The sequence below is a fragment of the Epinephelus fuscoguttatus genome, linkage group LG7, assembly GCF_011397635.1.
Source record: "Epinephelus fuscoguttatus linkage group LG7, E.fuscoguttatus.final_Chr_v1".
In the NCBI taxonomy this organism is placed as follows: domain Eukaryota; kingdom Metazoa; phylum Chordata; class Actinopteri; order Perciformes; family Serranidae; genus Epinephelus; species Epinephelus fuscoguttatus.
In genome coordinates this window covers 27,520,846-27,547,249 of record NC_064758.1, presented here as the reverse complement: position 1 = coordinate 27,547,249, position 26,404 = coordinate 27,520,846, and the positions used below count along the sequence as shown (strand labels likewise).

At 44.5% G+C, this 26,404-nt stretch overlaps 1 protein-coding gene and 2 long non-coding RNA genes across 4 annotated transcripts in view; 1 reads left to right on the top strand and 2 right to left on the bottom strand.

The window, feature by feature from the left end:
• Window positions 1-409: 409 nt before the first annotated feature.
• LOC125892355 (uncharacterized) lies at window positions 410-6,855 on the bottom strand. The gene is made up of 3 exons (XR_007449736.1): window positions 6,271-6,855; window positions 5,652-5,731; window positions 410-4,235 (listed from the first exon to the last, which is right to left on the bottom strand). It is a non-coding gene; the product is annotated as an uncharacterized LOC125892355 (long non-coding RNA).
• A 2,662-nt stretch (window positions 6,856-9,517) lies between these two features.
• mafba (v-maf avian musculoaponeurotic fibrosarcoma oncogene homolog Ba) lies at window positions 9,518-12,991 on the top strand. Its single transcript, XM_049582324.1, has one exon. It carries the CDS (start codon window positions 10,026-10,028, stop codon window positions 11,250-11,252), a length of 1,227 nt encoding a protein of 408 aa, XP_049438281.1. The 5' UTR covers window positions 9,518-10,025; the 3' UTR covers window positions 11,253-12,991.
• Window positions 12,992-16,694: 3,703 nt separating this feature from the next.
• The window catches only part of LOC125892354 (uncharacterized), a 277,449-nt gene continuing 267,739 nt past the window's right edge, over window positions 16,695-26,404 (bottom strand). For both annotated transcript variants that reach the window (XR_007449735.1, XR_007449734.1), the window contains exon 6: window positions 16,695-17,047. This is a non-coding gene — a long non-coding RNA (uncharacterized LOC125892354). The remainder of the gene's footprint in view (window positions 17,048-26,404) is intronic.

The window sequence follows — 26,404 nt, the reverse complement described above, 5'->3', positions numbered from 1 at the left end:
TCTAGATGACTGATATTTACAGTTTTGTGCTCTTGGAGGAGTTCTGGTAACAGCTCTTTGTGCATACATAAGAGGGCTTGCAGTGGCTTATGCAATAACTGCACATCATCATTTATTTATTTGATAGTTTCCATTGCACTTTGTCTCATTTACCTTTTATCGGTACACCAACTTTTCCACCTCCCCCGAGTATATAAACTCTTTTCCATATTGTAAGATTTTTCTATTTTAGGTGTTTCCTCATTAGGTTTTTTTAAGTGCTAATTGAAAATGTGCATAATACAAGTGGATAGAGACACACCCACTGGAAGTTAGCAGAGATATTTCTTCACCCTTACCTTTGCTCTTGTGAAACAAGTAGCTGTCTGGGGGGGGGCGGCGGACAGTTTTCCTGGAAAGACAGAGAGAAAAAAGAGAGAACGAGACAGAGGGAGAGGGAGAAAGAGATGGAAATGAAAGATTAGGAGAAATGACGAGAGAACAGGCAAAGAGGAAGGGTGCAAACAAAGAGTATAAGGCCCAATCGAAAACCATCCCTCACTCCCCCTCTCCGAGAAGGAAACCCGGAGCTCCAGTCTCTTAATAAAGGGGGGTGGATGTGGTGAAATGCCAGGCACTCTGCTTAGAAATGAATAACCTGGGGATATGTATGTGTGTGGGGGTGTGTGCGTGTATATGTGTGTGTGTGTGTGTGTGTGTGTGTGTGTGTGCCTGTGTAGAAAGGAGGAGGATGTTAGGGGTTCCTCGGCCCCGGGTCTCTCCCTATCTTTCTGAGTAATGATTCAGACTGCCAGTGTTGTGGTGTCGCCCCATCTATAACCATTTACACACAGGCGCACATACAAACAAACACACTCACAAACATACGCGCACACACACACGCACACACAAAAGATTAATCAGACAGGAAACAGGGCAGGTGGATGGACATGGCAGCAGGCTGGGTTCATCCATTCAGTCCTTAAACAGGCCGTAAACACACAGGCTGCAGTTTTAGGTGAAAGAAGACGCTGACCGACCAGCAGCCTCGCTGACAGCTTCACTAACACAACGCAGGAGAACACTGTGTTTTCACATACACACACACAGACAGTACGTGCACACACACACAGTTTCTTTCACTGCTGCCCCACACGCTTCAACACAGAGGAATATTACAGAGATGAAACAGATCCTGTAAGCATGCAACATTAATGACAGAGCAGACTGTGAAATATCTAGAGTACATATTTGAGTTTTAACACAGATCAAAGGTTGAGGGGCTTTCAGGCCTAGACCCTAATAGTCTACATTTCCATTATGTTAAAAGGAAGAGCTTAAAGGAATACTTCACCCACGAAATGATAATTTGCATATCAATAACTCATCCTGTGCGACCTTGAATTCGTGAAAACAACATCTCGCTTGCCCCCACGGTGAACAAAGAAACCAGAAACAGTGAAATTCTTGATGAAAAGAAGTAAAGGCGTCCACGTTCAACAACAGCAAAACAAAATCAAAACAACTGTTTACAAACTCTAAAAACTTGAGGACACGACTGCATAAATGAGACTTGGATTATACTGTGCAAGTTGGAATGAAGTTAAATGTGGCCCCCTTTTACTCCATTGGGAATTTTCTCAAGTTTTTGGATTCTTCGTTCACCATTCAGTATTCTTCATTAATTCTACATAGAAAGAGGTGAGTAATTGATACAGTATTCCTTTAAATGACTCCAGCAAATATCTTGTTGATGTTGATCTTGATGTAAACAGTGAAACAGTCGTTCTAATAACTCCACCTGTGAAGAGATCCCCTTCTATTTCAGCCTGCCGATAAAAGTGATGGAGGAGCAACTCCACAGCCCACAAATTAGTGGATATGTTTTTTCAAAGACACACTCTTTTCAGTACAAAAAATACTTCATTTTTGTTTCCCCAGAGCATTTCTGCCACTCACACAAAGAGGTAATTTCAACCCAATCACCAGAAAAAATGTTGGCATTGTACGTCTGCAAATCACACATACGTTACATTGTACATTTCATATGTTGCGGCAACTTTACGCCTCCAATGTCAATTGTATGTTGCGACAATGCTGTGGTTAACATGTAGTTGGATTTAGGCACAAAATCAACCTGTGTAGGGTTCGGAAAACATTGTGTTTTGGCTTAAACTACCCGATTATGTCGCTACAAACACAGCTGGAGATGTTCCAAACTGTCATTAAACACGACTGCTTTTGTTAGTCTCAAGAGTCTGGTCTCACTCCGAAATCAGGCAATTGGGGCAGTGGCTTGCGGCATCAGAAACCAACAAAAAAAAGGCTGGTTGGATACACATTAGATATAGTTTACCTGTGCTCAGTGGCATCAGGGGGAAACGCAGTGGGACAAGGACAAAGTTAAGGTGGTGAAAGTCCAAATGGGGTGAGCGAGAGGGGTGATGGATGGGTCCAACAAACCTCGACTTTTACAGAGCGGTGTTTGCATCCCGTAAAATTCTAAAGCCAAACGCTGTTCTTTTTGCCTAAACATAACCACGTGTTTGTTGAAGGAAAAAACATCAATTCACTGTGCCTTCATTTTGAAAGAGACTGTATGTAAATGTTAAATTTTCTGTGAAAACTAAAGTGTATCTTGAAAGAAGAGAACTTGACACGGTGTCCCAGAACGTCAACAACCAACACACCCAGGGTACCTTACATGTCGCATGTGGACGTGGAAAGTCCGTGACCACCTGTCAATATGTGACGAGGTTGGAGTAAGATTGTGTTGGTCTTGAACAGAGGCTTGCTGATTGGCAGCCGTCTTGCCTAGGTGTCATGCCATCCACCTTCCCTCCTTCCTCCTGATAATTACATCATACATATGAAATGTACAAATGAAACTTATCGATGGTTGGCAGAAATGTGCAATGCCAGTGTTTTATTCTGGTGACTGAGCTGGTAATTCTGTACTAAAATGAGTGGAACCTTGTAGTTTAAATGCATGTGTTTACAGACTCCAAATGGACAAACGTGCCAGTGTGAGGCTGCTTCTGAAAAAAAATCAGCCTGTAAGTAAAACAGCCATTACATTACGTGATGTAAGTGAACACGAGTCCTTCGTAAACAGTGCTTGTCCTGTGGGTTTAGAGTAGGTCGGGGTGTGGTCCAGTGGTCAGGGAAATGGCCGGATGACCTGAGCTGTGCTGAGTCATGTCCCAGGTGAGGGATAGAGCTGCCTCCACTGGGCTCCGGGACGTGCACTTAACCTGCAGTAATTACTGGAAACAACACTGAGAACATGGCAACATGGAAGTCGTGGAAGAGGCTCCAAGATTTCAAATTACTCTGAGCCTCTGGAGGCACAATGCGGGGAAGCCTGCCAGGATTGTAATGTGGATACTCGAGCTTTTTAACATCCTCTGGATTTATCAGGCAGGAGCCCATCACTCTGAAACAAACAACTCAAGTAACATATTGAGCAACTATTATTTATATCCTTTCACACAGAGACAATTACTATATAAAAACAGGGCGAGCATTAGTAGCAATTACACTTGTGTGGACTGATGACCTCACAAAGTGAAGTACCACTAGTCAACACTGATTGGAGTAACAGTAAAAGGGAGGAGCAGAGGAGTAAACCAGTGAGCGAAAAGCGAGAAATCTGGTAGTAGAAGAAATAGGTTAAAGGAAAAAAAGAGGACAGAATGAGTGGATAAAAGAGGAAAAGGAGCAAAGAGAGAGAAAGAGAGAAGGACCCCGCGAATGAGACCCAAATGGCTGCTAAAAATCATTAATCTTGTGGGGATCTGTGTCAGCGAACGGCGGCGACACAAAGAGCTCTCGGAGCAGCAAGGAGAGCAGCTCAGTGACCCGAGCCCAATTGGCTGAGAAAGGCCCACCAGGCTTTAATAGACTTTTGCTGATCCGACACTTGTTTGCTAGGAGCCACAAAGAGGCGATTGCAGGGGCTGACAGGGGCCTGCAGGCCCAGGGGCTCCCCTCCTGGCCCATGATAAATGACCCAGGGTGGGCAGGGCCAGGGCCAGGGCCAGAGGAGAGGGGTGAGAGAGCCAGGAGGCAGGGAGGTCACCCAGCGAGGGAGGGTGGGTAGAGGAGGAGAAAGGAAGAATAAAAAGAGGGACACAGAAGAGTGGAGAGTAGAGATGTTTGATATAAGCGACGTCTTCTGATCCACGGTGAATGACAACAGGTCCGGAGATTATGATGTGCAGGGACGGAGGTGGGGCAGGAGCATCCCGATCGTCCTGAGTGGAGGAGAAAGAGAAAAAAAGGTGGGGTAAGGAGTGAGAGGAAGAAAAAATGCGGGCTCTTATCTCAGCACCCACCCACCTGCAGATCAATCATGCCCACACGTTCATACACTGGTGATTGCTAGCTAGCAGTGCTCACTGGTGAACAAGTCTTGAACAAACTCTCATCATAAACGTTTACACACTTGACAGGAGAGGAAAAAGTCTTCTCAGATATTACACAGAGCCATTTGAAGCTTATTAAAACTCCGTCTTTGCTCTTAGCTTAATAACACAGTGTTCTCTTCTATACATGACGTGTATTTTCCAGAATATTATATGAAGTGGAAGTTTAACATAAGCCAGAGATTTGGTCTGACAGCTCCATATGCAGACGATTAGAACAACAAAGGATGCTCCTCAACACTGACATGTTAATGCCAGATTGAGTTTCAGAGAGCCCAGTGATTCTGTAAAGAAAAGACTGTTTTACAGGCAACATGGGGCGTATCTTAATCATTTTCTGCAAGAAACAGGTGCTCCTCATGAGCAGAAATTACCACAATTATATATTCAGTGCATCATAAGAATTAAGTAACTTGCATGTTTCTGTAGAGTCACAGTAGCCAGTTATTGGCTTAGAAAATACAGATGTAAATTGTGGTTATGACCAGAGAATATGGGCTTTAATTATGTTATGCCTGCACTCTGAAATTTGGCTCTTGTGGTGTCGCCTACATTCTGTGGTCACACAGCCCCAGTTTATGATAAGACCCAATGTTATGCATAAGCCTCAGCAAAGAGCCAACTGGAGGGACGCCAGACTATTGTACATAGCATTGCAATTTACATTAATGAAATGACCACAGCAAACGGCAGATTTATTGTTCTTTTTCTGCTGGGATTAAGCCAGTACAGTGCGTACTGACATTTATTTGTTGTTATATTTACAGCACGTCAATCAGAGACATCTAATCTCAGAAAAGGCCTACAATTATGCCTTGGCCTCACCATCATATTTTTTATATCCTCTCTGTCTCTCTGTCATTTAAAAAAAGAAAGAAACTGAAGTTCTGGAGTTGGAGCTGTCTGCATGGGGTTGGTGCCAAAATAAAGAAGACTGCATGTCACTGATGATACACATCAAACTATTAGCAATGAGTAAATGCGCCACCAGAGGCGCCCTGTCACAAGAAATAAGCTCTAATTTCCCCTGCAAACACAACTACCTCCTCAGCGGGTAAATGGTGAGAGTGTGACTGCTGTGATAACACCGCTGAAGAATTATGACTGTCAAAAGTCAGAGGGGCCTGTGCACGAGGCAGACAGCTTGCAGAGTGATTTTCCTCAAAGATAAACAATTGATGTTCACTGTTAAATCGATGCCTTTTTCATATTAATGAGATTGCCAGATTTTTGCACTTATCTCACCTCTTGCTGTTTTCCTGAAAGACTCCTCGGTCAATTATCCCTGATGGGGATGTTAGCCTTCCTCAGTGGCTGGCCTCTGCCTGTTTACACAGACGACACTTCTTAATAATACATGTTTTCACAGAGATAATCGATCAGTCTGGAGTAAACAAGAATGCCTGAGTGACTGTAAACGGAAGATATTAGATTAATGATGCAAAAACAAAAGCTATGACGGCTACCTCAAGCTCGTCTCTTAAGTCATTTCCTTGCATGCATTATTATTATTTTATGCCAAAACACAGATAATTCATTAATGGAAACACCTGTTTACACAGTGACTCAGAGCGGGGAGATGGATCATACAGCTGAAGTGATAAAAATGAGTTTTAGTAAGATACAGCTATAAAATTTCAGCACATTATTGAAGACGCATCTGCGCAAGGACATTTTTAAATTAAGGCAAATTGACACCGGGACTTTTTCGACAGATTCCCGCAGTTTAATTCTGTAAAACATCATAAATCATATGGCATATTATAGTGACAGACAATGCGTAAAGTTGAATTTTTTAAGCAGTAAAAACTCACTCATAATGCATTTGAAAATGACTATCTGCTGTATAAATAAAGGCGGTTACGGGTAAAAGTTTTGGGCGCTGGAGCCACGGCTGCACGAGCTCTGTGCGTCTCTTTCCTTCCCTCCTGCGTCAAAGCTCATCAAAGCAGCACTTCCGAAAGCACCGTCTCTCCATCTCCATCTCCATCCCTCACCCTCCCTGTCACGGGCCTTCCAACTCGGCTACCTCCCGTTTTGTTCTGCAGCATTTCCAGGAATAGTCGTGGGGGACCATTAGAGTTAATCATTACGCACGCCAAACAGCCAAAAGACGAGCAAAATAAAACCAACTGTTTCCCTCAGAGTGAGACACAGAGTCTGTTCTGACTGTTAAAAAAAAAAAAGTATTCCTCATAGTCACTGCATCCTCCCATGCAGACGAAGTTTGAGCTCACGCAGATCCAAGCGCTCTTGGCAACGCATCTCGGCCTCCGGACAGCAGGTGCACATGCATGGTTAGGTCCTGGAGCGGAGTACAAATCCATATTTGTGAGGGGGAATCGTGTCTCTTCCTGTAGACAACACCATGGGCCTCCTGTGTGAAACCAGCGGGCCTGTTGCAGGTGTGAGATGTGAGCTGTGGGGAAGCTCTGCAGCCACTGCAGCCTCCATGCGTCAACTGTTAAATGTATCATTTTAAAGGTGATTTTATTTCTGTTATTCATTCCTAAAATCCGTAGGATGGGACTCTCATTAGGGGCGAATAAGCAAGCATCAACACTTTTTTTTCGCTGTCCATAAGCACACGGATCACTTAATAGATCATTAACCACCGATATGCTGCTGACATGGACGCTTTTTTACATCTCGTCTCTCCATTACAGCCCGTTATTACCGAAGGGGGAGAGCCGCCGGCAGGCCTGCCTGGATCTATTAGACGGTGGACTCGGGCTATATTAGAGAGCATTACGACCTAATGGGGCTGCCGTCGGGTCGGCCTCGCTGGGAAGGGGTTTTAGAGCAGCTCGGCTCGGCACAGCAAGACTCGCTCAGGGCGCTTTTGAAGTTGGAGACCTGAAAAGCTCGCCTGCAGTTGAAGGGAATAAAAAGAGGATGACTGTAACTTGCACGCTGTCTGCACATTTATGATTGTGCACTTAAAAAAGGGGGCTTTAATTTGTATTTGAGTGCATTAGTATGGGGTGATGTCCATGCGCTCTGAGGCTGGAAAAGGAAAAGTAGAGTGTGTAAACAAACTTGAGATGTTAGGAAGGTTGAGGATAAATCATCCTCTCTAGATAAAAATCACATGAGGAAGAAATACAATCACACTTTGTAATTATTATATCTGGTGCAAAATAATGATGTAGGCGCGTAAAATCTTATAAGGATAATAAAATTAACAGTTATAATTAATCAGAAAAACAATGAAAATAAAAGACAATGAGAAATAAGTGCGTTTTTAATTAATGCTTCATGAAAAAATGTGTTAATAAAAGTGTTTTTCATATATTTTAGGCCTTTTTTTTGTTTTCATTCATTGCAGTATGCAGCAATTTAGGTCAGACTTTTATCCAAGCTTAAACATCCTTAAAATACCCAAACCTGAATTGCGTTAAAAATAAAATGTAAACTAAACCAAATTAGGACTTAGTAGGTTGTGATTTATGACTGGATTCAGAGTTCATCACTGCTGCACAACTCAAACTGATTAAGAATTTAAACCAAACAAATAAGCCCTTCATTATCGGATCTCATCTTTGGCAGCCTCCTCTTACATCCAGCCTGATCAATACGCGCTGGTCGCGGCTGTACTCAACCGTGGATATGAGGTGGAAACGAAATGATAATCCGATCGATGCCTCAAATTGACTCATTTACAAGCAGTTTCTTTTTGCAGGGAAGCGAGACATTTGCTCACACTACTTCTACTTTCCTTTTTAAGGGGGGGGTGAGGGCAATTAAAAAACAGATCAAATCAATTTTACGCGCACACATCCTGGAGGATCTGATCCTGATTTTGGCCAAACTACCTGTTAGAGAGTGTCAGACAGAGGATTGAACACAAGACAATGAGTGTTCACGAGACTCAAATGACAGAGATTAATTGTAGTCAGTCATAATTGCAGGATGTGACCTTTAAAAGGAGCAATTAGCGCGGAGATAATAAAAGAAATCCAAGCGCAAAATAAAAGCAAATCGGTGCAAGCAGCATCTCTGCAGCTCCATCGGTTCACGCGTTGCCCACGCAGGGGCAGCCTTGAGCCTGTTTTCTGGTGAATCCCCCTGTTGTGATGCTGCACGGTGTAAAACAAACTGTCCGAGCCAAGAGGAGCCTGGTGTGGGAATCCGGGAGTAATAACAGGCTCTCGAGTCAAAGTCAACTTTACTTTTTACCAGAGAAAACACACTTAACCCGTAATGATTAAAACACGGGGTCATAAAACACACACAGGGGTGCTGTGGTCGCATCATATCTTACATTACTTAAAAATCTGTGAAGTTCAGTGCAGCAAGGTCACAATTGAGGATTACAAACACACCAAGAATTAGATATTATGATTCGCCACTGTGGGCTTTACTAGAGTCTAAACCTCCAAATCTGACACGATGGAGTCATCTGTCCTTGTTTGCAGGAAAGGTCAAGATTCAGCTTTTCAACACTGTTATAAATTGGTGATCACCTCGAACTTTCTGTGCAGGAGAATGCAGCCTTGCTGGTGGTTGGATACTTTGTGAAACTGCATGCAAACACTGTGTATATTAGGTGTGAAAAGTGATCTGCTAAGCCACATAATGCCATTTAAAATCAAGTTGTGTGAAGCTTTCTTTCTGCAAATAACATTGTGGCGAATTGAGGGAGCAATGTGCACTGTGTTTGTTCAGTTACACTGATTTTACTGGATACATGATACAACTGTTGGTAGAAATGTGCCTATTCTGTGTAATCTGGATTTTTTTTATTGTGCAACATTTTGTTAAATTGAAGTTTTTCTTGGGGAGTTTGTGCCATTAAAGTGTCATGACAGCACTGCAGCATATAAATCCCTCACATGACTCCCACTGAGCTCCCAAACTGTCCTGAGAGAGGACATGGAGCGGTGCGTTACACCGGAGTCGTGTCCACGAAGTGAAGGCATTTCTCTCTCCTCCACTTTTCCTCCCACCTTCTGCTTTTAGGGAAGTCGGTCAGCTGACTGTAGCTGTCAAGACTGTATTGTGCGCCCTCCTCTCCTCTGTTTCCCTCCTCCTTCTCTTCCTCTATTTCAGCGCAGAGTCCCGCTCCCATTGGAGAGCTGCGCGCTACGGATCCAGCCTTTCGGCTCGACGTCACGGTGCGCTATAAGGATAAAGCGCTGGCTGGCTCCAAGCGCAGTCTGCTGGATACCACAGAGTGGGAGAGAGGAAGAGAGGCGAGCCTTTAAATCTCTGCGGTGCAGAGCTGGGAAAGCTGCTTCTCAGCGAAAAATCAGACCGCCCTATTTACTCTGCTTATTTGCTCCTATTATTTTCCTGGTGAAAACAAAAGGACTTACAACCAAGAAGTCGCAACGAGGACTGGTGCCCGTGTCAGCGATCAGACGTGGTATTTCCTTTTATTATTGTTATTTATGTTTTTTTTGTGTGTGTGTGTGAATACACTTCTACTGAATGGACTGAGGTTTTTTTGCACTGAGAAGCGTTGCTTTCTACCTCCCACCTGGTCTCTCTGCCAGATTATCCCAGCAGAAGTAGGCTACATGACGCAAACCGAGCGCAGAGCATTAGTGTGAAAGTTTTCCTCCACTACTTTTTTTCATTTTCCTTTTTTTTCCTCCACCGATCACTCGGTGTTTCATGCAACAGCAAGTCTGTGCACAGCGGTGGAGGAGCCAAAAGAACTATTGCATGAAACAAGAAAGGAGAGAAGAGACGCTGATTAATAAGTCAGTTTTTGCAACGCTCGCAAGTACCTTTGCGTATCTGCACAAGAGTCGCGACAGCAGCATGAGTGCAGAGCTGAGCATGGGCCCGGAGCTGCCCAGCAGCCCTCTGGCTCTGGAATATGTCAACGATTTTGACCTGATGAAGTTTGACGTGAAGAAGGAAGGCCTGGCCGGGCTGGAGCGCAACGGGGTGCGCCAGTGTAACCGTCTCCAACCTCAAGGCTCTGTGTCGTCCACCCCCATCAGTACGCCCTGCAGCTCGGTGCCCTCCTCACCCAGCTTCAGCCCCACAGAGCAGAAAAGCCACCTAGAGGAGCTGTACTGGATGCCGAACAGCGGGTACCACCAGCAGATAGACCCGCAGACGCTAAGCCTGACCCCAGAGGACGCAGTGGAGGCCCTGATCGGAGCCACAGCTCACGGCCACCCTCCGCCTCCGCACGTCCAGCAGCAGCTGCAGCAGCAAGGCGCTTTCGAGGGCTACAGGGGGCCGCACCACCATCACAGCCACCACGGCCACGGCCAGCAGCACCATCACCCATACGCTGGGGGCATCCCGCACCACGCCGATGAACTGTCCGGGCACCCGGGCGGACACAACCACCCACACAGCCAGCACCACCACCACCACAGCCAGGACCCCGACAGCCCGTCCCCGGTGTCCCCAGACTCCCACCAGTCGCTCCATCACCACCGCCACCACCATCACCACCATCCGCACGGCCACCTGAGCCAGTCGGCGGGGCACCACGGCTCCGGGGGCGGACTCAACGTGGAGGACCGCTTCTCCGACGACCAGCTGGTGTCCATGTCGGTGAGGGAGCTCAACAGACACCTACGGGGCTTCACCAAGGACGAGGTCATCCGCCTCAAGCAGAAGCGGAGGACCCTGAAGAACCGGGGCTACGCTCAGTCCTGCCGGTTCAAGCGGGTGCAGCAGAAGCACGTGCTGGAGAACGAGAAGACGCAGCTGATCAACCAGGTGGAGCAGCTGAAGGCGGAGATCAGCCGGCTGGCGAGGGAGAGGGACGCCTACAAACTCAAGTGTGAGAAACTGACGGGGTCAGGGGCCAATAACGGGTTCCGCGAGGCTGGCTCGACCAGTGACAACCCTTCATCACCAGAGTTTTTCATGTGAGTTGTCATAGCCTTTTCTTGTGAACCCCCTCCACAACAAACTCTCCCCTCCACCCCCACCTTTCCTTTCTCCACAAATGACTGACTGGCTGATGAGCAAACAATAATAATCCACACCTCCCATACTGTTTATGATTATACTAATAACGGTAACAATTATATTCATATTAGAAGAATAATCCATCAAATAGTATTCTCATATATAACCATCTCTCCATCCACGTGTCAACTGAGATACAAAGAGCAACGTAGAGTGTCTGATCAGTCGCAGCATCTTTGTAGATTAGTTGCTTGTAGTGAAGAGACTTTTTTCTTTTCTTCTTCAAAGAAGAGGATCGGCTGATGAACTTTTTTCTTTCCTTCCTTTGAGGCTACAGCTTTGAAATAATCTGTAAGTAGTGTGGGGAGGCGTCGGGGCCCGTTGTCTTGTAATTTTGTTCTCCAAAAATGATGACATTGTTATGAAACAACACGAGCAGGCCTGGCCTCGCAGCCTGCAACACACACACACACACACACACACACACACACACACACACACACACACACACACACACGCGAGACTCACATTCGACAAGTGGGCCCGTAATCTGAGGAAAAAAAGTCTCCAAAAGCAAGACTCCACTTTATGCAAATTTAACTTCTGTCTACTAACCCGTCACGGGAGGGGGACATTTTATGCAACATCTCATTGATTTATTGCCTGCTTGGTTATATTCGAATATATATTGAAACAAAAAATCTGCATTAAATATTAATCCTGCATGCTGGACATGTACGGTGATAATTTCTATTTTGTACTTTCATCTTCTCGTGTATATTAAGAGCATGTTGTTGATCTGCGCTTCTCCATAGTTTTTTTTGGGGGGGGAGGGGGTTAGAGAAATGCAGCGGGGACAGAACAGCAGGACTGCCGGTGCAGTATCATATGGTGTTGGTTTCTTTGGGCTTGTAAATATTATGCAACCGCAAAACTGCACAACAAGATTGAGGAGGCTGGTTTGAACTTCTTTCTTTCTTTGTGTTGTGTTTTTATTTCATTTTGTATGATTTTTTTTTTTTTTATGATTTTCCATCATGTTGGGGGTGTTGATCGAAAGAGGAGTGCATTTTTTCTGTTGCATTTAAATACAACAAAACTTTTTTTGTGTGTGTGTCAAGTGCACTTTTTTGGATGATGATTTGTTTTTTGTTTTTTTTTTTGCAAGTTTTCATTTTGACGTTTGTGCAGACCTCCCTCCAGGAAGACATACTATGATACTATATTGTGAGATTATTCGACAACAGGCCTACGTGCAGAGTTTGAAGAGGGATATTTGGACACATGTCGTGTGAGGCTGAGGAGGCGAACATGTGGCCACGACATTATTGGAGCCAGATTGCACAGAATAGGCGCATTAAGGCGAGGTTACAAGTTTTCTACATGCTGTTTTAGCACACACAATGTGGGTTAATGCTCTCTGTCATTTTAATTCAACGTGGCTTGTGTGCCACTAATTCAGAGACGTGCTGTTCTGCCTCTTATTAACTCTTTAACCAGCCACATCAAACCCAAACAAATGCTCTCATTCCGATTGGCGGCCACCTGTAGCATATTATCACTGGGCCTAATATTAATGATTCATATTTGTAACAATATTTCTTGTCAGGGGGTTTTATGTGGAGTTAATATTTAGATAGCGCGAGCTTTTTAATACAAAGTTTGACTATTAATGTCCTATGTTTTCCTGATTTTTTTTTCTGCCGGTCAGTAAAAAAGGGGATTCAGGTTGTGCAGATTCTCAAAATGAAAACAAATGTTTATGTCATGTAATACGTTTTTATTTTGTGTCTGTTTTTATTATTATTTGATGATTCTGGTTCTGCTGGCCAGATGCATAGTTAAAGTTTTTATTTTAATGATTTAAATTAACAAACTTGTCAGATCATATCGAATAAGCATGGTGCTTGCATTTGAAACTATTGTTGGAAAGTCATGCATTTAACAATCTTTGGTTTGTTACTGATTCAACTGTGTTGAAATCGAACTGAAACTGCAGCAGCGGGTTGTTGTTTTTTTCACCTATTCCATGTACTTTGCGATGATGGGGTCATGGGGATCAATTTTCAATCCTGTTTATATAAATAATAGTTAAAACACTTAAATTTGAACTGTTCCATTCAGGCTGGTTTCTGTTTTGTCTTATTTTTTGGTTGTTTTTGGAAGAAATTGTTTCCTATTTTGCTTATTAAAGTCATTGAAATGGCAATTATTTCCTCTCAGACTTTTTTTCCTGCCCGCCATATAGGAAAGATCTGTGATATAACAAAGTGAGTCATACAAACAGCATATTAGTAATTAATGATCCCACACACTGCAGTGATAGTAGCGCCAGAGCACTTTGTGCCAAAAAAGAAAATAAAGCCACAGCTATAGGAAATATTTATTCTCCAAAAAACTTATTTGCACCGACCTCTAAAAAGCGTGCATGCCACGTGTCCTTGGCCTTTTATTTTATTTTTCAGACTTAAGAATAATGTGGAAACTTTTGGACCAAAGCCCACCGGCTCACTGTGATTAGATCACCGGCTCTGGCCGTGTGTGTGTGGCGCTGCAGGGAGATTCCTATACATGCTGCTGGCCTCTGCTGCCATGCTGACTTCTGCAGAAACCCCGCCGTCACCAGAGCGCACGGTAAAAGGAGATCTTTGACCTTGCAACATACCGGGGAGGAGATAAAAACCACACATTTAAATTAAGTGGTAAAATTATTTTGGATTTTTTGGGGGCTGCGTGTCTTTGAATGCACCACAAGGCTCAATCCGGCCGGTTGTTACACAATTTGAGTCTTTAAAAAAAGTCGCGTGATGCGCAGAGCCAGCTTCAAAATAATCCCTTGCGCTCGCCTGCGGGTGTGATATTTTTATGCTTCACATTAATGGAATTTATGATTGCCATGTGTCAACACGCTTGCAGGCGACCGTATTCTCCTGTTTTAATCATTGCTGCATGCAAAGAATGCGCGCAAAATGTAAAGTTCAGGGGTGTCTATTAGATTTGCTTTACATATGGCACATTTTTCCAAACGCAAAAATATCAACATTCTTCCATCTGCATGTCCGGGATAGTATGACAGTATAGGAGCAGAGAAGTAGAAGAAGCAGAGAGGAGTAAGTGTTGATCTGGTCCCGGTCTAGAGTTTCTGGTGTCAGAACATTATCTGCCCCGTGTCTGCACATTCTCAAGGACAAAACCGCTAGGCAGAGAATCAACCAATGAGACCCAAGGAAGGCGAGTCTAGTTTACATTCTCCTTCCCTCCCTCCCTCTCTCTCTCTCTCTCTCTCTCTCTCTCTCTCTCTCTCTCTCTCTGCCTCTTTCTGGACAGCCACTGCAGCCTGGGGGCATGAGTGCAGCTGGGGTGAACAGGGAAAAAGAGGCCTATATTTACAGTTATGATAATAACCCCCCAAAAATAACAAAAACAACTGCCTTTAGTCGTATAGGGGATTGTTTTCACCTTTCCTCCTCAGATTTTATATAAAAGCTGCAGTGTGAGCGATTCAACCAGGCTTTGTGTGTTATGTACATTATCATATGGTGTTGTTATGACTTCAGACCTTCACACACGTCAGCTGGATGCACAGGAGCCCAAAGAGCGAGAGCCTTGAAGAGATCACGAGAAACAACCAAACAATCATGTTTAAAAAGCCGTCTGATTGTGAGCTATGTCACAAGAGAGGCTCAAATCTTAGTCACCCGTCCTTTATGATAAATCTGTAAAAGCAATAAATGAATATCGAACCACTTGGTGAAAAAGTGAATCCAATAATGTATTGACAATCTGATTCATGAATCAATGCACAGGAGGTAATTCATTAAGGGGAATTTGTGTGATATGTTGTTGCATTACTGCCTCATCTCTGACCTTTATGAATCACTTGTGCAGAGGGGACAACTATTTTTAAAAGACTCTAACCTGCAGGAGGGATTTTACAAATTTTGTGCAGGTGTTTTTGTTGTGGACCGCTGATGTGTGGAGCTGCGTAGAGGAATTGATAGTGGAGAATTGTAAAAACGAAAGGGACACAAAGTAAGGGGGGGAAAGTAGAGGAAAGCATCAGCCTCGGCTCAGCGGAAGAGCCAAGGACACAGTGACCAGGCGTACTGTAATGATTTTAGTCTCCGATCACACATTCACGCCCCCCCACAGAGATCCTATCTGCATTCAGCCTGCTCTGCCAGCCTCCAGCTCCAGCTCCTTGCATCAGCAGCATCAGCAGCAGTGAAGAGCGCAGGCACGGCAGCCCCCAAAACCTGGCCTGCTTCTGCTCATCGCATTGGACCTTTCTAAGCTCCAGTCATGGCTCCAGCAGGTCAACGGCTTATAGGAACTCTCCAAGCATTAGTTTCAGCCCTGCTGCAGGTATTTCAAAGCCTCTGATGTGCACGTTTCTTACGTGCTCTATACACTCAGACCTGAAACACCATGAACTCATTTGCATCTTGCATAATTTGTGAAAGAACGTGAGATGATTTTTCTTTTCTTAGTCTACTGTATTTACTCCATTCACAGGGACGTACGTGATTATTTTAATTACCACCAGCTTCTATATGGTTTGAACTCCGTCTGCGTTATCATGTTGATTTAATTACATTTAGATAAAATTCCACACACTTACATATTCACACACACAAGCAGTCCAGCACACTGCCACACCAGCGGTCCATTGACTTTCATAGGAAGTGACTTCCCTGCTACTCTAAATCACAATGATTTCCCAGGGAATTAAAGCAGGCTTTCCCCAAGGGACGCACACACTAAAGAACATTAACCAGTTACTGAGAGGGTTTTTCAGAGTGTGTGTGTGTGTGTGTGTGTGTGTGTGCGCGCTAGTGTTCGCCTACCAATGTAAACACAATGGGAATAGGGGATGACAGAATTATGTTTCTCTAATTAGTAATTGTCTATTTGTGTTTTACTTCTCAGCGTTGTCAGACTCCACTTGGCGTTGAAAGCGTATGCTAATGTTTTCCAACTATTCACCATATCTCAGAGGTGTGTGTGCATGTGTTTCACTCTGCCTGTTGGAATCTCACAGTTGTCAGCGCGCTGGACTCGAGTCAATGGCAATCAATCTTCACCATCTTCTCGTTCTCGTCTCTCCCTCATCTCGCGCTCCATCCGTCCCCTCATCTTCCCTCCTTCAATCCTCAGCCGAGCCCGGCCCCTGTCTGGAGTTCAGATCAAGATGGCATCACCACGTCTGTTATTCATCTTCAGCCAACACAAACACTCCGATTCACACTCCTAAATAATTACACAAGCAATCGGATTTCTTCTTTGACTAACAACACACAGATTGAAACAAACAGGTGAACATGAGTCTATTTTCTTGCATTACAGTGTGTGGCCATTACACACACACACACACACACACACACAAAAACACACTCTGACCTGAACTTTAATTTAAAGTTTGCCGTAAAATATAATTTCAGTGTAACAAACGCTTGCCAGTAACTCTGGACATTCATGTAATTCTGAAATTACATCACCGTTAATGATAACATCTCAAAAGGCTCTATTTCCACATGGTTGCAGACAAGAAGTAGCCGCTGCTTTCCGCTGACCTCGTCCACCGCAGCCTCTCTTTGTGATGAATTTGTACCTTCATGGTCACAACCAGTCAATGGTCTGTATGATGGATACCTATGGCCATGGCCGCAGTGAGTCGATGAAAGTGACCCATGTGTACATCTCTGCTTCCGGGATGTGAAACCCAATTCCGGGTGGGATTGATCCATGTCTGGCCGCTGCGAGGATAAGGCCAGAGGGAGAAGATAAGAGCAGACACCGAGCGGTCAATGATACGTTTGAACCATCAACCTCTACTGCAAACAGGACGTTATAATGACCCCCCCCCCCCCCCCCCCCCAGACGTTTAAAGGTGTACAGACCATATTTCATGAGGACATGTGAAAGGCGTTTGTTGCCATTTAAGCGCTGCTGACTTCCACTGAAAATCAGTGGTGAACGAAGTATTCAGATTCTTTACTTAAGTAAAAGCAGCAATACTGCAGTATAAAAGTACTTAATCAGTTAGTTAGTTCAATTAGTTAGTTCAAGTAAAAGTACTCATAATACTGTGAGTGCTATACTATAGTATGTTATATTATTATGATTTCTGATCAAGCAGCAACCTTCAAGCGGGATTTATAGGCTACTTGTGCGGCAAACCCTACGCACATCGTGAGCATTTATACTTGTCTGGTGGTGTGTCTGTGTCACTCTGCAGTTACACCTCCAAACACTAGTCTGCGGTGGAGGTTTCTGTGAAGTGCTGTAAAGTTTAGTTGATTCAAAACACACATTAAACACACATTAAACATGGCTTAATAGCGACAATTCCAAACACAAATACACAAATCAGCTTCACTATAACTCGCAGCATTGACAGACAAAGCACTCGTCTTTATCTGGACACATTTTCCGAATACAACATGCTAACGTTATTAGCACAAGTCTATGGCATTTTACATTGTAGCAGCTAGTGATCTTTTCCTCTTCTCATATGAGGCCAGGGACAACAGCAACATTTAACAAAGGTAACGGTACATAACTTGGCTCCATTGCAACTCACAAGTTTCACTGGCAAAAACAACTTTCTTATACTAAACACGTTCTCCAAACAAATACAACATGCTAACGTTATTAGAACAAGCTGATGGCATTTTACATTGTATAAATTAGCCTAGCAATGAGCAGAGATTTCCTAAACTCATATGAAGCCATCTCAAAGTATAAATTACACACTACTAAAATGTTATTTTTGTGGAGGCTTTACTGTCTTCACAATTTATTGTTTCTTATCTGTGAAATTAAAGTAAATAAAAGCTTTGTTTCCACTGAAGGAAATGGTTTCAGAGTACAAAAATAGACAGGTGGTCTGTGTTGCTGCAGAGTGCAGTTACATTTCTGGGGAGGTGCACGTCAGGCTACGATGTTGGCTCCATGTCGATGCACAGCCTACGCTGTAGGGACGGCGTCAGTTCAGTGCAGAAGTATAAATTCCGCCTAATGGCCACTTGAAGCTAGCTTTCAAAGCAAGCCAGTCCTCAGAGACAGACGTGTCAAAATACCCAACTTTAGAGCAGAAATACACGTTTACAGCCTGGAAAAAAAAAGAGAATTTTAGTCTCTATAGCTAATTTCATTGTTCATGTCAACTATAGCCTACAGGGGGTGAATTTTCATATAACTCACCTGTTTAAATGTTATTAAGACTTCAAATTATGTATACAGCATTTTTACACCAGGGGCGTGACGAATAAACGACACAAAGATGCGAAATACTCCCCTGCAAGTATTTTTAATCAAAACTATTTATATCGGATGCTAATCTGCGACAGTTGCAACGCAGCTGTTCAATAAAAGGTTTTGATGCGAACACAGTCACTGGCAGAGATGGGAATTTGAGACAACTACCTGGATCTTATTGACCCAGAACAGTATCTGGCAGTCTGAGGTAAGTCGTTGCGTAGCCTAAGCTACTGTAAGCAATTCTACTGAGGTTCCTTTTGGTGAAATGCTAGCAAAATGTTACACAGTGTTTATGCCTAGGGCTTTTATTGTGAAAGGTAAGATTGGAAGGATTGCCATCTTGGTTCAGACAACAAAGTTTCTCTGTTGTTGCTTTCTAATCACTGTAAGTATGGGTGGGCTGCACGGTGATGTGGTGGTTAGCACTGTCGCCTCACAGCAAGAGGGTTGCCGGTTCGATCCCGGGTGTGGGAGCCCTTCTGTGCGGAGTTTGCATGTTCTCCCCATGTCAGCATGGGTTCTCTCCGGGCACTCCGGCTTCCTCCACTCCGGCTTCCTCCCACAGTCCAAAGACATGCAGACTGGGGATTAGGTTAATTGATAACTCTAAATTGTCCGTAGGTGTGAATGTGAGTGTGAATGGTTGTTTGTCTCTATGTGTCAGCCCTGTGATAGTCTGGCGACCTGTCCAGGGTGTATCCTGCCTCTCACCCGATGTCAGCTGGGATAGGCTCCATCCCCCCTGCGATGAAGCGGTTAGAAGATGAATGAATGAATGAATGTAAGTATGGGTGCTGCGTGATTGGTTGATGTCTTTATAGGTGGTGCAAAAGCTCCAAAAAAGCCCTGACCTTGTTCCAAAAAAAAAAAAAAGAAGAAAAATTTAACGTCGCTTTTTTGCCATGTACTATTCCTATTCTGTGAGAAAGCACTCACGACTGAAACAACAGTCTGAAAAAATATACTGACAAGTAAATAAATCGCATGGAAAAAACACGTGAGTAAAAGCTTAAGGGCGTGGCTGCTTTGAGTGACAGGCGGTCTGCGGACAGTCTCCTCAGGGTCTCAGTCAGATCTTTGAGTTTTTGACTGTTGCAATTTGAAAACGTCACCGTGGATGTTTCCAATATTCCCTGAACACATTGTTTCTGACATTTCATATTAAACAAATAATTGGAAAGAAAACCTCAATCAAACTAACAAATCCAATGATCTCGGTAACAACATCTATAAACATTACTTTCTATCCACCGACACAGTACAGATGCAAATACCACCAGCCAATTAACTCCACCGAGCACCTGTCTACTGTCCTGCACGAGCACTGTTGGCGTGCTGTATCATCTCCACCCTGTGTACTGTGCTCTGGCCTGTTGTCGCCCTAAGATGTGAAGTAAATAATTGAATGGATCCATTAATAAATAAAGTGCAGGGGGGGGGAGAGGAAGAGGATGGAGGGAGAGGAGAGATGGGAGAGACAGGTCACTCATCTTTAAAATCACCGCGCAGGGAGCGGCATGACTGCAAACGTGCTGCCACTTCTCTCTCACTCTCCATAGGAGGTGTCTGGACATAATAAGCATTAGCTGTAGTGAACTCTGACTCTGAGCTCAGAGCAGGATGTGGCATTTCAACACATTTCCTCTCTGATCCACCGGGACAAGGCTACTTCCTGTAAAACAGGTGGAGGGAGGTAACACGGCGCTACCACCACAGAGGCAGGCCAAGTGTACCTTCGACCCAGCCAAACTGTTTTCCAGTAGGCCTATGTAGATTCCAACTGGTGGGTGTTATTCCTATATGCTGTAGCCTGCTATGTAATATAAAAACCTGCCAAGGGAGCCCTTACTGGAAAAGTGAATATGAAGTTGTGGTTTTGAACCATATAGAATTTTAAGAGGCTTCATTATCAGCTATTGAAAAGTTGCAGTAGCTGCAGTATAAAATGTGTTTCCTGTTACAGTAGGTGCCTTTTTTGGCCACAGATGATTTTATTCTAACTTTATCTTCCTCCTCCAGCTCACAGACATCACACCAGACTTTTGTATTTATCCCTGCCTATATTTGTCTGTTGTTTGGGAAACAAATCAGAGGATGCAGCTCTGGAGTCAAACACCAAAATGAAGAGTTTGAATCCAAGACACAAAAAAAGCTGCCCTCAAATCACATTACTGCTCTCACATGCCCAGAAATTATATATTTTTTCCCTCTTTACTAATTCTACACTAATGCTCGCTGACTGCTCTCTGCTCTCCCTCTCACTCATTCACCCCATTCTCGCATTTTCTCTCTTGCTTTCCCCTTGTTTTCTCTTTCTCCGGGCCTTCTTTTTTATTTTACAGCCTGATCTCTATTTAGATTTCCTCGTTTGGAGTTGCCACAACGCTCCCCGCTGCCAACATCTGTAAGTGGTTTGGAGGCAAGAGACACTATGGAAAAACATCAAAAAATAAAAAGAGCAGAACGGCGCTCTACTACCAGGGTTAGATAGAACAGAGGCTGTGAAAAGGATACAAACTGCTCTGGGATCAGAGGCAGGCGGCAGGCCGGGCTCCGTCTGACTGAAAGCATACGGTTGGCGGTGGAAGGAGATAAGTGCGTGAGTCGGGGGAGAGACATACAGTGCGTACATTCTGTGCAGCACTCTGCACGGTGCAAAGCATAAACGCAATACCTGCACATACTGTACTAGATGGGTGGGGGCGGCGTGTGGAGTTCTTGGGACCCCACAGTTTGGGGTTTACTGAGGATTGACCTCAATCACGTGTCAGGTTTTAGGCAGATTGGACTTAAGCTGCAGCACTTTTAAAGAGATTATGTTATTGTAAGAGATTAGGGGAAGTAGATACATTGAAGGGAGCTAATGAAGGGTTTCTCCCCTCCCCAGCTGCCAGCCTAATTCAGTGCTCACTGTCCTGTTGATAATACACACTACAATAGTATTACTGTGGCATTAGAGGCTTTACAGTGTTGTGGCAGTGACAGCCCCTCTGTTGATAGTGTGGTAGAGGTTCAGATGGTTGTTTATTGCATTTACTGTACCATTTTGTGTGAGCATGTGGCTGCTCTTTACACAGAGGGGAGAGAGAATGGAGAGTTTGTGAGTACAGTAGGGTCTCATTAGGTAATGAGGATGATTACGCTGCATTAGGTGGTGGAGAAGAGAGGCAACAGCCACAGGGTGGGAGGGGAAAAGGGAACATGTGTCTGTGATTTGCGGCATAAGCACATACCATTTAATTGACACAAGCTCCCTCCGCCTCCTGATTGGTGCAGAGCTGTCCTCTGCACGTCTGCTTGGCCCTCTCCGTCCTTGACTCGGAGGGCAGGGAGACAGATGTGGTGTGAAAGGGGCGGAGTAGGGGAATACAGAGAGTGCGGAAAGGTACTGGACTGAAAGTCGGCTGCAGTTGGAGGCAGAGAGTGGAATATTGGACGCGTGTAAAAGTGTTTTGTAGGTCAGTCCGCCGCAGCCATGTAAAGCAGAGGAAGAAGATGGAAAGGTTTTGTCTGGGAGTCCCCATGACAGATTGTTAAGTAATGTTATTTGAGTCTTCTAAAGGAGTAGTGGAGAAACTACCAGAGCACTGCCCAACATAGAGGAGCAGTTGGCTGAATGTGTGAAGACAGGCTTCCCCTTGCATGGAGCTGCCCTCTCTATTCCCCTTCTATAAGTAGGCAGGTATTTTTACCCAGGATAAAGTGCTGACCCAGTCTCAGGTAATTACACCCCTGTTGGGCTTTGGCACAGACATGTCAGGGCGGTGCTGAGTGCACCTTACACCCTAGCTACGGGTAAACCACACTTATCTCACTATTTACAAGCGAGTATAGAGCCTCGCGCCACATGAGACAGAGGGAGGAGGGCATACCTTGGCAAAGCCAGGAAACCTTCCTCCTGGCAGAGGCCCACTGACATCCCATCCCCCATCAAAGAGCATAAAAAAGACACAAATGAAATGAAACCGTATTCCATATTTATGCAGAGGGTGTAATCAAAGTAAGGAAAAAAGCAACATGAATACAACCAAACTGAAGGATTCTGGCGACGCTGTGCCTGTGTGTGGTACATTTTCTGGCATGAATTCAATCCAATAATCCCTAAGAGGGTTAGGCATGTCTTAATCACTCTAACATAATAATGTTGAATGATCATGAATGATGCATATCTTTCTTGGAAGCGGTTCTTCAAAGAAAACAATGGCTCCATTAACGTGTCTGGATGTGTTGATGCCTAAAAATGACTTGACAAGTGTGACACTGACTTCGCTTAAAGAAAGAGTGGTTAATAACATAATAATATAATACCACCATATGATCCTGTCTAAACATACAGTACATGAAGGTATTTACGGGCTGGAGCCTGGCCCAACGCCAACAGGACCTGAGGGCAGTTGCACCAAGTTTGGTTTCATCTTCCGGCTCAACATAAAATATAAATAATACCACTGAGCACGTACTATCACTAATAAATAAAGGTTTTAATAACAAACCTACAATGATAGACAAAATGCAATACACATGGATTGTGTCCTTGTCTTCTCACACACTAGGAGTAACGGCAAATCAACAGGTTGCAACTTGCTCGCTAAGTTTGACGGATAATTGAAGAGAATATTACAAAAATCAAATGGGTAAGGCAGAAGTTTTCCAGCGGTTGTCAGGAAAATCTGGTTTGGAGAGCACTTTCGCACTTTCTTTCTGTCTCCATGATTTTGTCACGACAAGGCAAATTGACTTCTGTAAAATACTGTGTTCAGGGATTTTTAGCAGTCGGGCCAGGCTGAGGCTCTGGCCTGAATTAGGCCGGGTCACACTATGGCCAAAAATCCAAGCCAATGCATGCTTTTACTAGCTTTAAAAGGATGGATGGTTCAAATTATGATCACTTTGAATCACTCTGTTTAACAATGATTACTCTCTGTGTAAAGAGTTGACCAAAGCCATAACAATAAAAACATAACCCACTACCACAAGGCAAAGTAATTACATTGGTGTTCCATTTATCATAACCATAGCCTGTATTTAATGTTGCTGTCAGGATGATATTAGCCCCGTTTCAGCCTCAGTGCCATGTATCGTCTTCCACTACATGCCTTTAAGAAAAAAGTCTGCACTAAAGCCACTGAACATGTGTTTTTCTTAGACTTTGTCTGTGAGCAGAGCAGGAAATCTTTAGACCCAGTTGTCTTTACAAGAGACTTTCTCCAGCATCTATATATCTTCTCTCCCATTAAATGCATGTTCTATGGAAACTATGTGCTGTGTGTTGCTAGGCAAAGCCGAGGCGAAGGGAAATGGCTGTGGTCAGACCATAGTCCTTGAAAGAGAGGAGGAGAGGAAAGTAAGAAGACAGAGGAGGAGGAGGAAAGAAAAAACAGCAAAGTGAAACACTTTCTGAGTTGAAATCATTTACCTATGCACACACGTGTGCTCGCAAAGACACGCGCACGCACAAACACGCGCTAGGACTGTTCCAGCTGAGGTGCCGTGTGTTATAATGCGCTGGTGGGAATGTGCCACTGCACGTTAATTCTCCCTTCACGCTTGCGTTGAGGAACACAGAGCCTCTAATTGATGCTAAACAAACTGCTGACCCAGACTCAGGATGAAGGTCTGTCACTGATGCACACGCAGAAACACACACTGGTACACAAACCATAAAGTGAACTGTTTGCCCCAAATTCACAAAACGTGAACTTCAGCTGAACAAATCCAAGGTTTCCTAAATTGTCACACACTTTTTTTTTTTTTTTGTGTGTGTGTTCTATAAGAGGCTTATAGGTGCAGAGCTTGAAAGTCATCCACCACATGCACAAGAATGAGACGCCTAGGTGGCAATGTCCTTGGCTTTTTGGAGGTACATTTGGGAGTGTGTGTGTGTGTGTGTGTGTGTGTGTGTGTGTTAGGAGAACCTTTGGGAGGGTGGGGGGCCTGAGAAGGTAAACTCCTACTCATCCTTGTCACACACAAACACAGGCACACATACACACATGCAGGCCCCTAAAGGAAGCTCCAGGGAGGCACAACGACGCCTTTGTGCGGGGCAGATTTCCCATGTCTCCTTGCTCCAGCACACAGATAGATCATCTCAGTATAGCCTGCTGTATGAAGGGCAAGTGCATGCACGCCGTGCAGAGAGAGAGGGAAAAAAAAAAAGAGGGAGGGAGAGAGTCAAAGAGTGGGGAAGAAGTTATAACCCAAACCACTTCTTTCCTTTCTCTTTTCACACTTTCCCCTTGTCTCATGTCTCCCATGTCTTTCCCTCTTTCTCTCCCTCCATACACTCCCCCTTTCCTCTCCCTCTCTCCGCAGAGGAATCCAGTCTCTCCGTTGGGATTGGAGCTCTTTGAAGGTGATCCAGAACTGTACTGCTCGCTGCCTCTGCTCTCCTCCCTCTCCTCCCCTACCTCCACTCTCCCCCTCTACCCTCCACCCTCCGCTCCCACCCCTCGGCCCTCAGGGGGCCTGGATCCCGCTCAACCGAGAGCAGCCGTGCTCCAAATCCAGGCCTGGGCTTAGCACTCCTGCCGCAGGCCTCGCTGGTTGTCCCACTGCACCACAGAGAGACAGAGAGGTGGGAGGCCTGGGAAGAGAGAAGCAAGGGGGGAAATGACAGAGGAAGAAACAAGGGAGGTGTGGGGTGAGAAGTGTGTTTGGTCACATTCACATTTGGCATCTGGGAGATTCGGAGGGAGATGCTGTAAACTCCACCGAGCGAAACTTTCTCCTAAACCCATCTCTCCCCTTCCTCAGCGATCATCTCTCCCCTTTCCCCTCTCTCCTTCACATAACTGTTTATTTTCCCTTTCATTTCATCCTCACACTCCCTCCCTTTTTCCATCCCACTTCCCCTCTCTTCCCTTCCCCTCTTCCCTCCATCCCAAGGGCAAGCTCCTCGCAGACTCGTCAGACTGGTTTCTTTGGCACACCTCGAACACACAAACACACACTCGGATGCCAACATACACTCAGACACATACCCCTTCACTTTAAAAAGAGGGTCCTTCACTCAATGCCTCAGAGTCAAGCAGGAAAAGACAGAGAATGACAAACAGACAGACGAGGGAGAAAGAAAAAAGAGAAAAGCGCAGATAAAGGGGAGTGAACTGGAGAGATGTGCATTCCTTTGGCTTGCCTGGCTCGGGAGCACAGGAGACGTGTTGCTGGCTGTTCGGTTTATTATCCCCAAGCCATATGGGTTGGCAAGCTTTTGGGGCGTGGTGGGATATATTTGTGTGTGTGTGTGTGTGTGTGTGTGTGTGTGTTTGTGTGTAAGGGTAAGGCAGAGAGTGCGATTATACTTACATTATGTCTTTTATCACCTACAGTACGCATCTGTGTGTGTGTGTGTGTGTTCCAGGCCACAATAACCTGAGAAACCACACTTCCAGATTACGGCTTTCAATAAAAGATAAAGAGCTTCCAGGACCTCTTAGCCTACATACCAGTTCATACCACACATTCATACACAGGCACACACAGGCAAATTTACACAAGCTGGTAATTTCAGCTATTTGTGACATAAATGGTTTAATTGCAACTTAATGGTAATCACATGATGGATGGTACTGTGCAGTTTGGATACTGCTCCATTTAATATTTGAAGATAATTTAGGTTTATTGCAGCTTGGGTGTAATTTTAATAGCAGGGTGGTCATCTTTTATATTGGTTATGGTAACATTGGACTGGCAAAAGTAACTTCTGAGTTGCTGGGATGCGGCAACATAGCCACAACAAAGTCCAACGGGAAAAAACACAAATGGCCAACAATAAAACAAGACGCTGGAAGTTTAGCCAGACTAGCTAAACCACCTCATGTGCAGGTAAAACCCAAAGTGAGTGCACC

What these genes read in the sequence shown, in the direction of transcription:
- mafba (XM_049582324.1), top strand. Translation starts at nt 10,026, where the DNA reads ATGCAACAGCAAGTCTGTGCACAGCGGTGGAGGAGCCAAAAGAACTAT.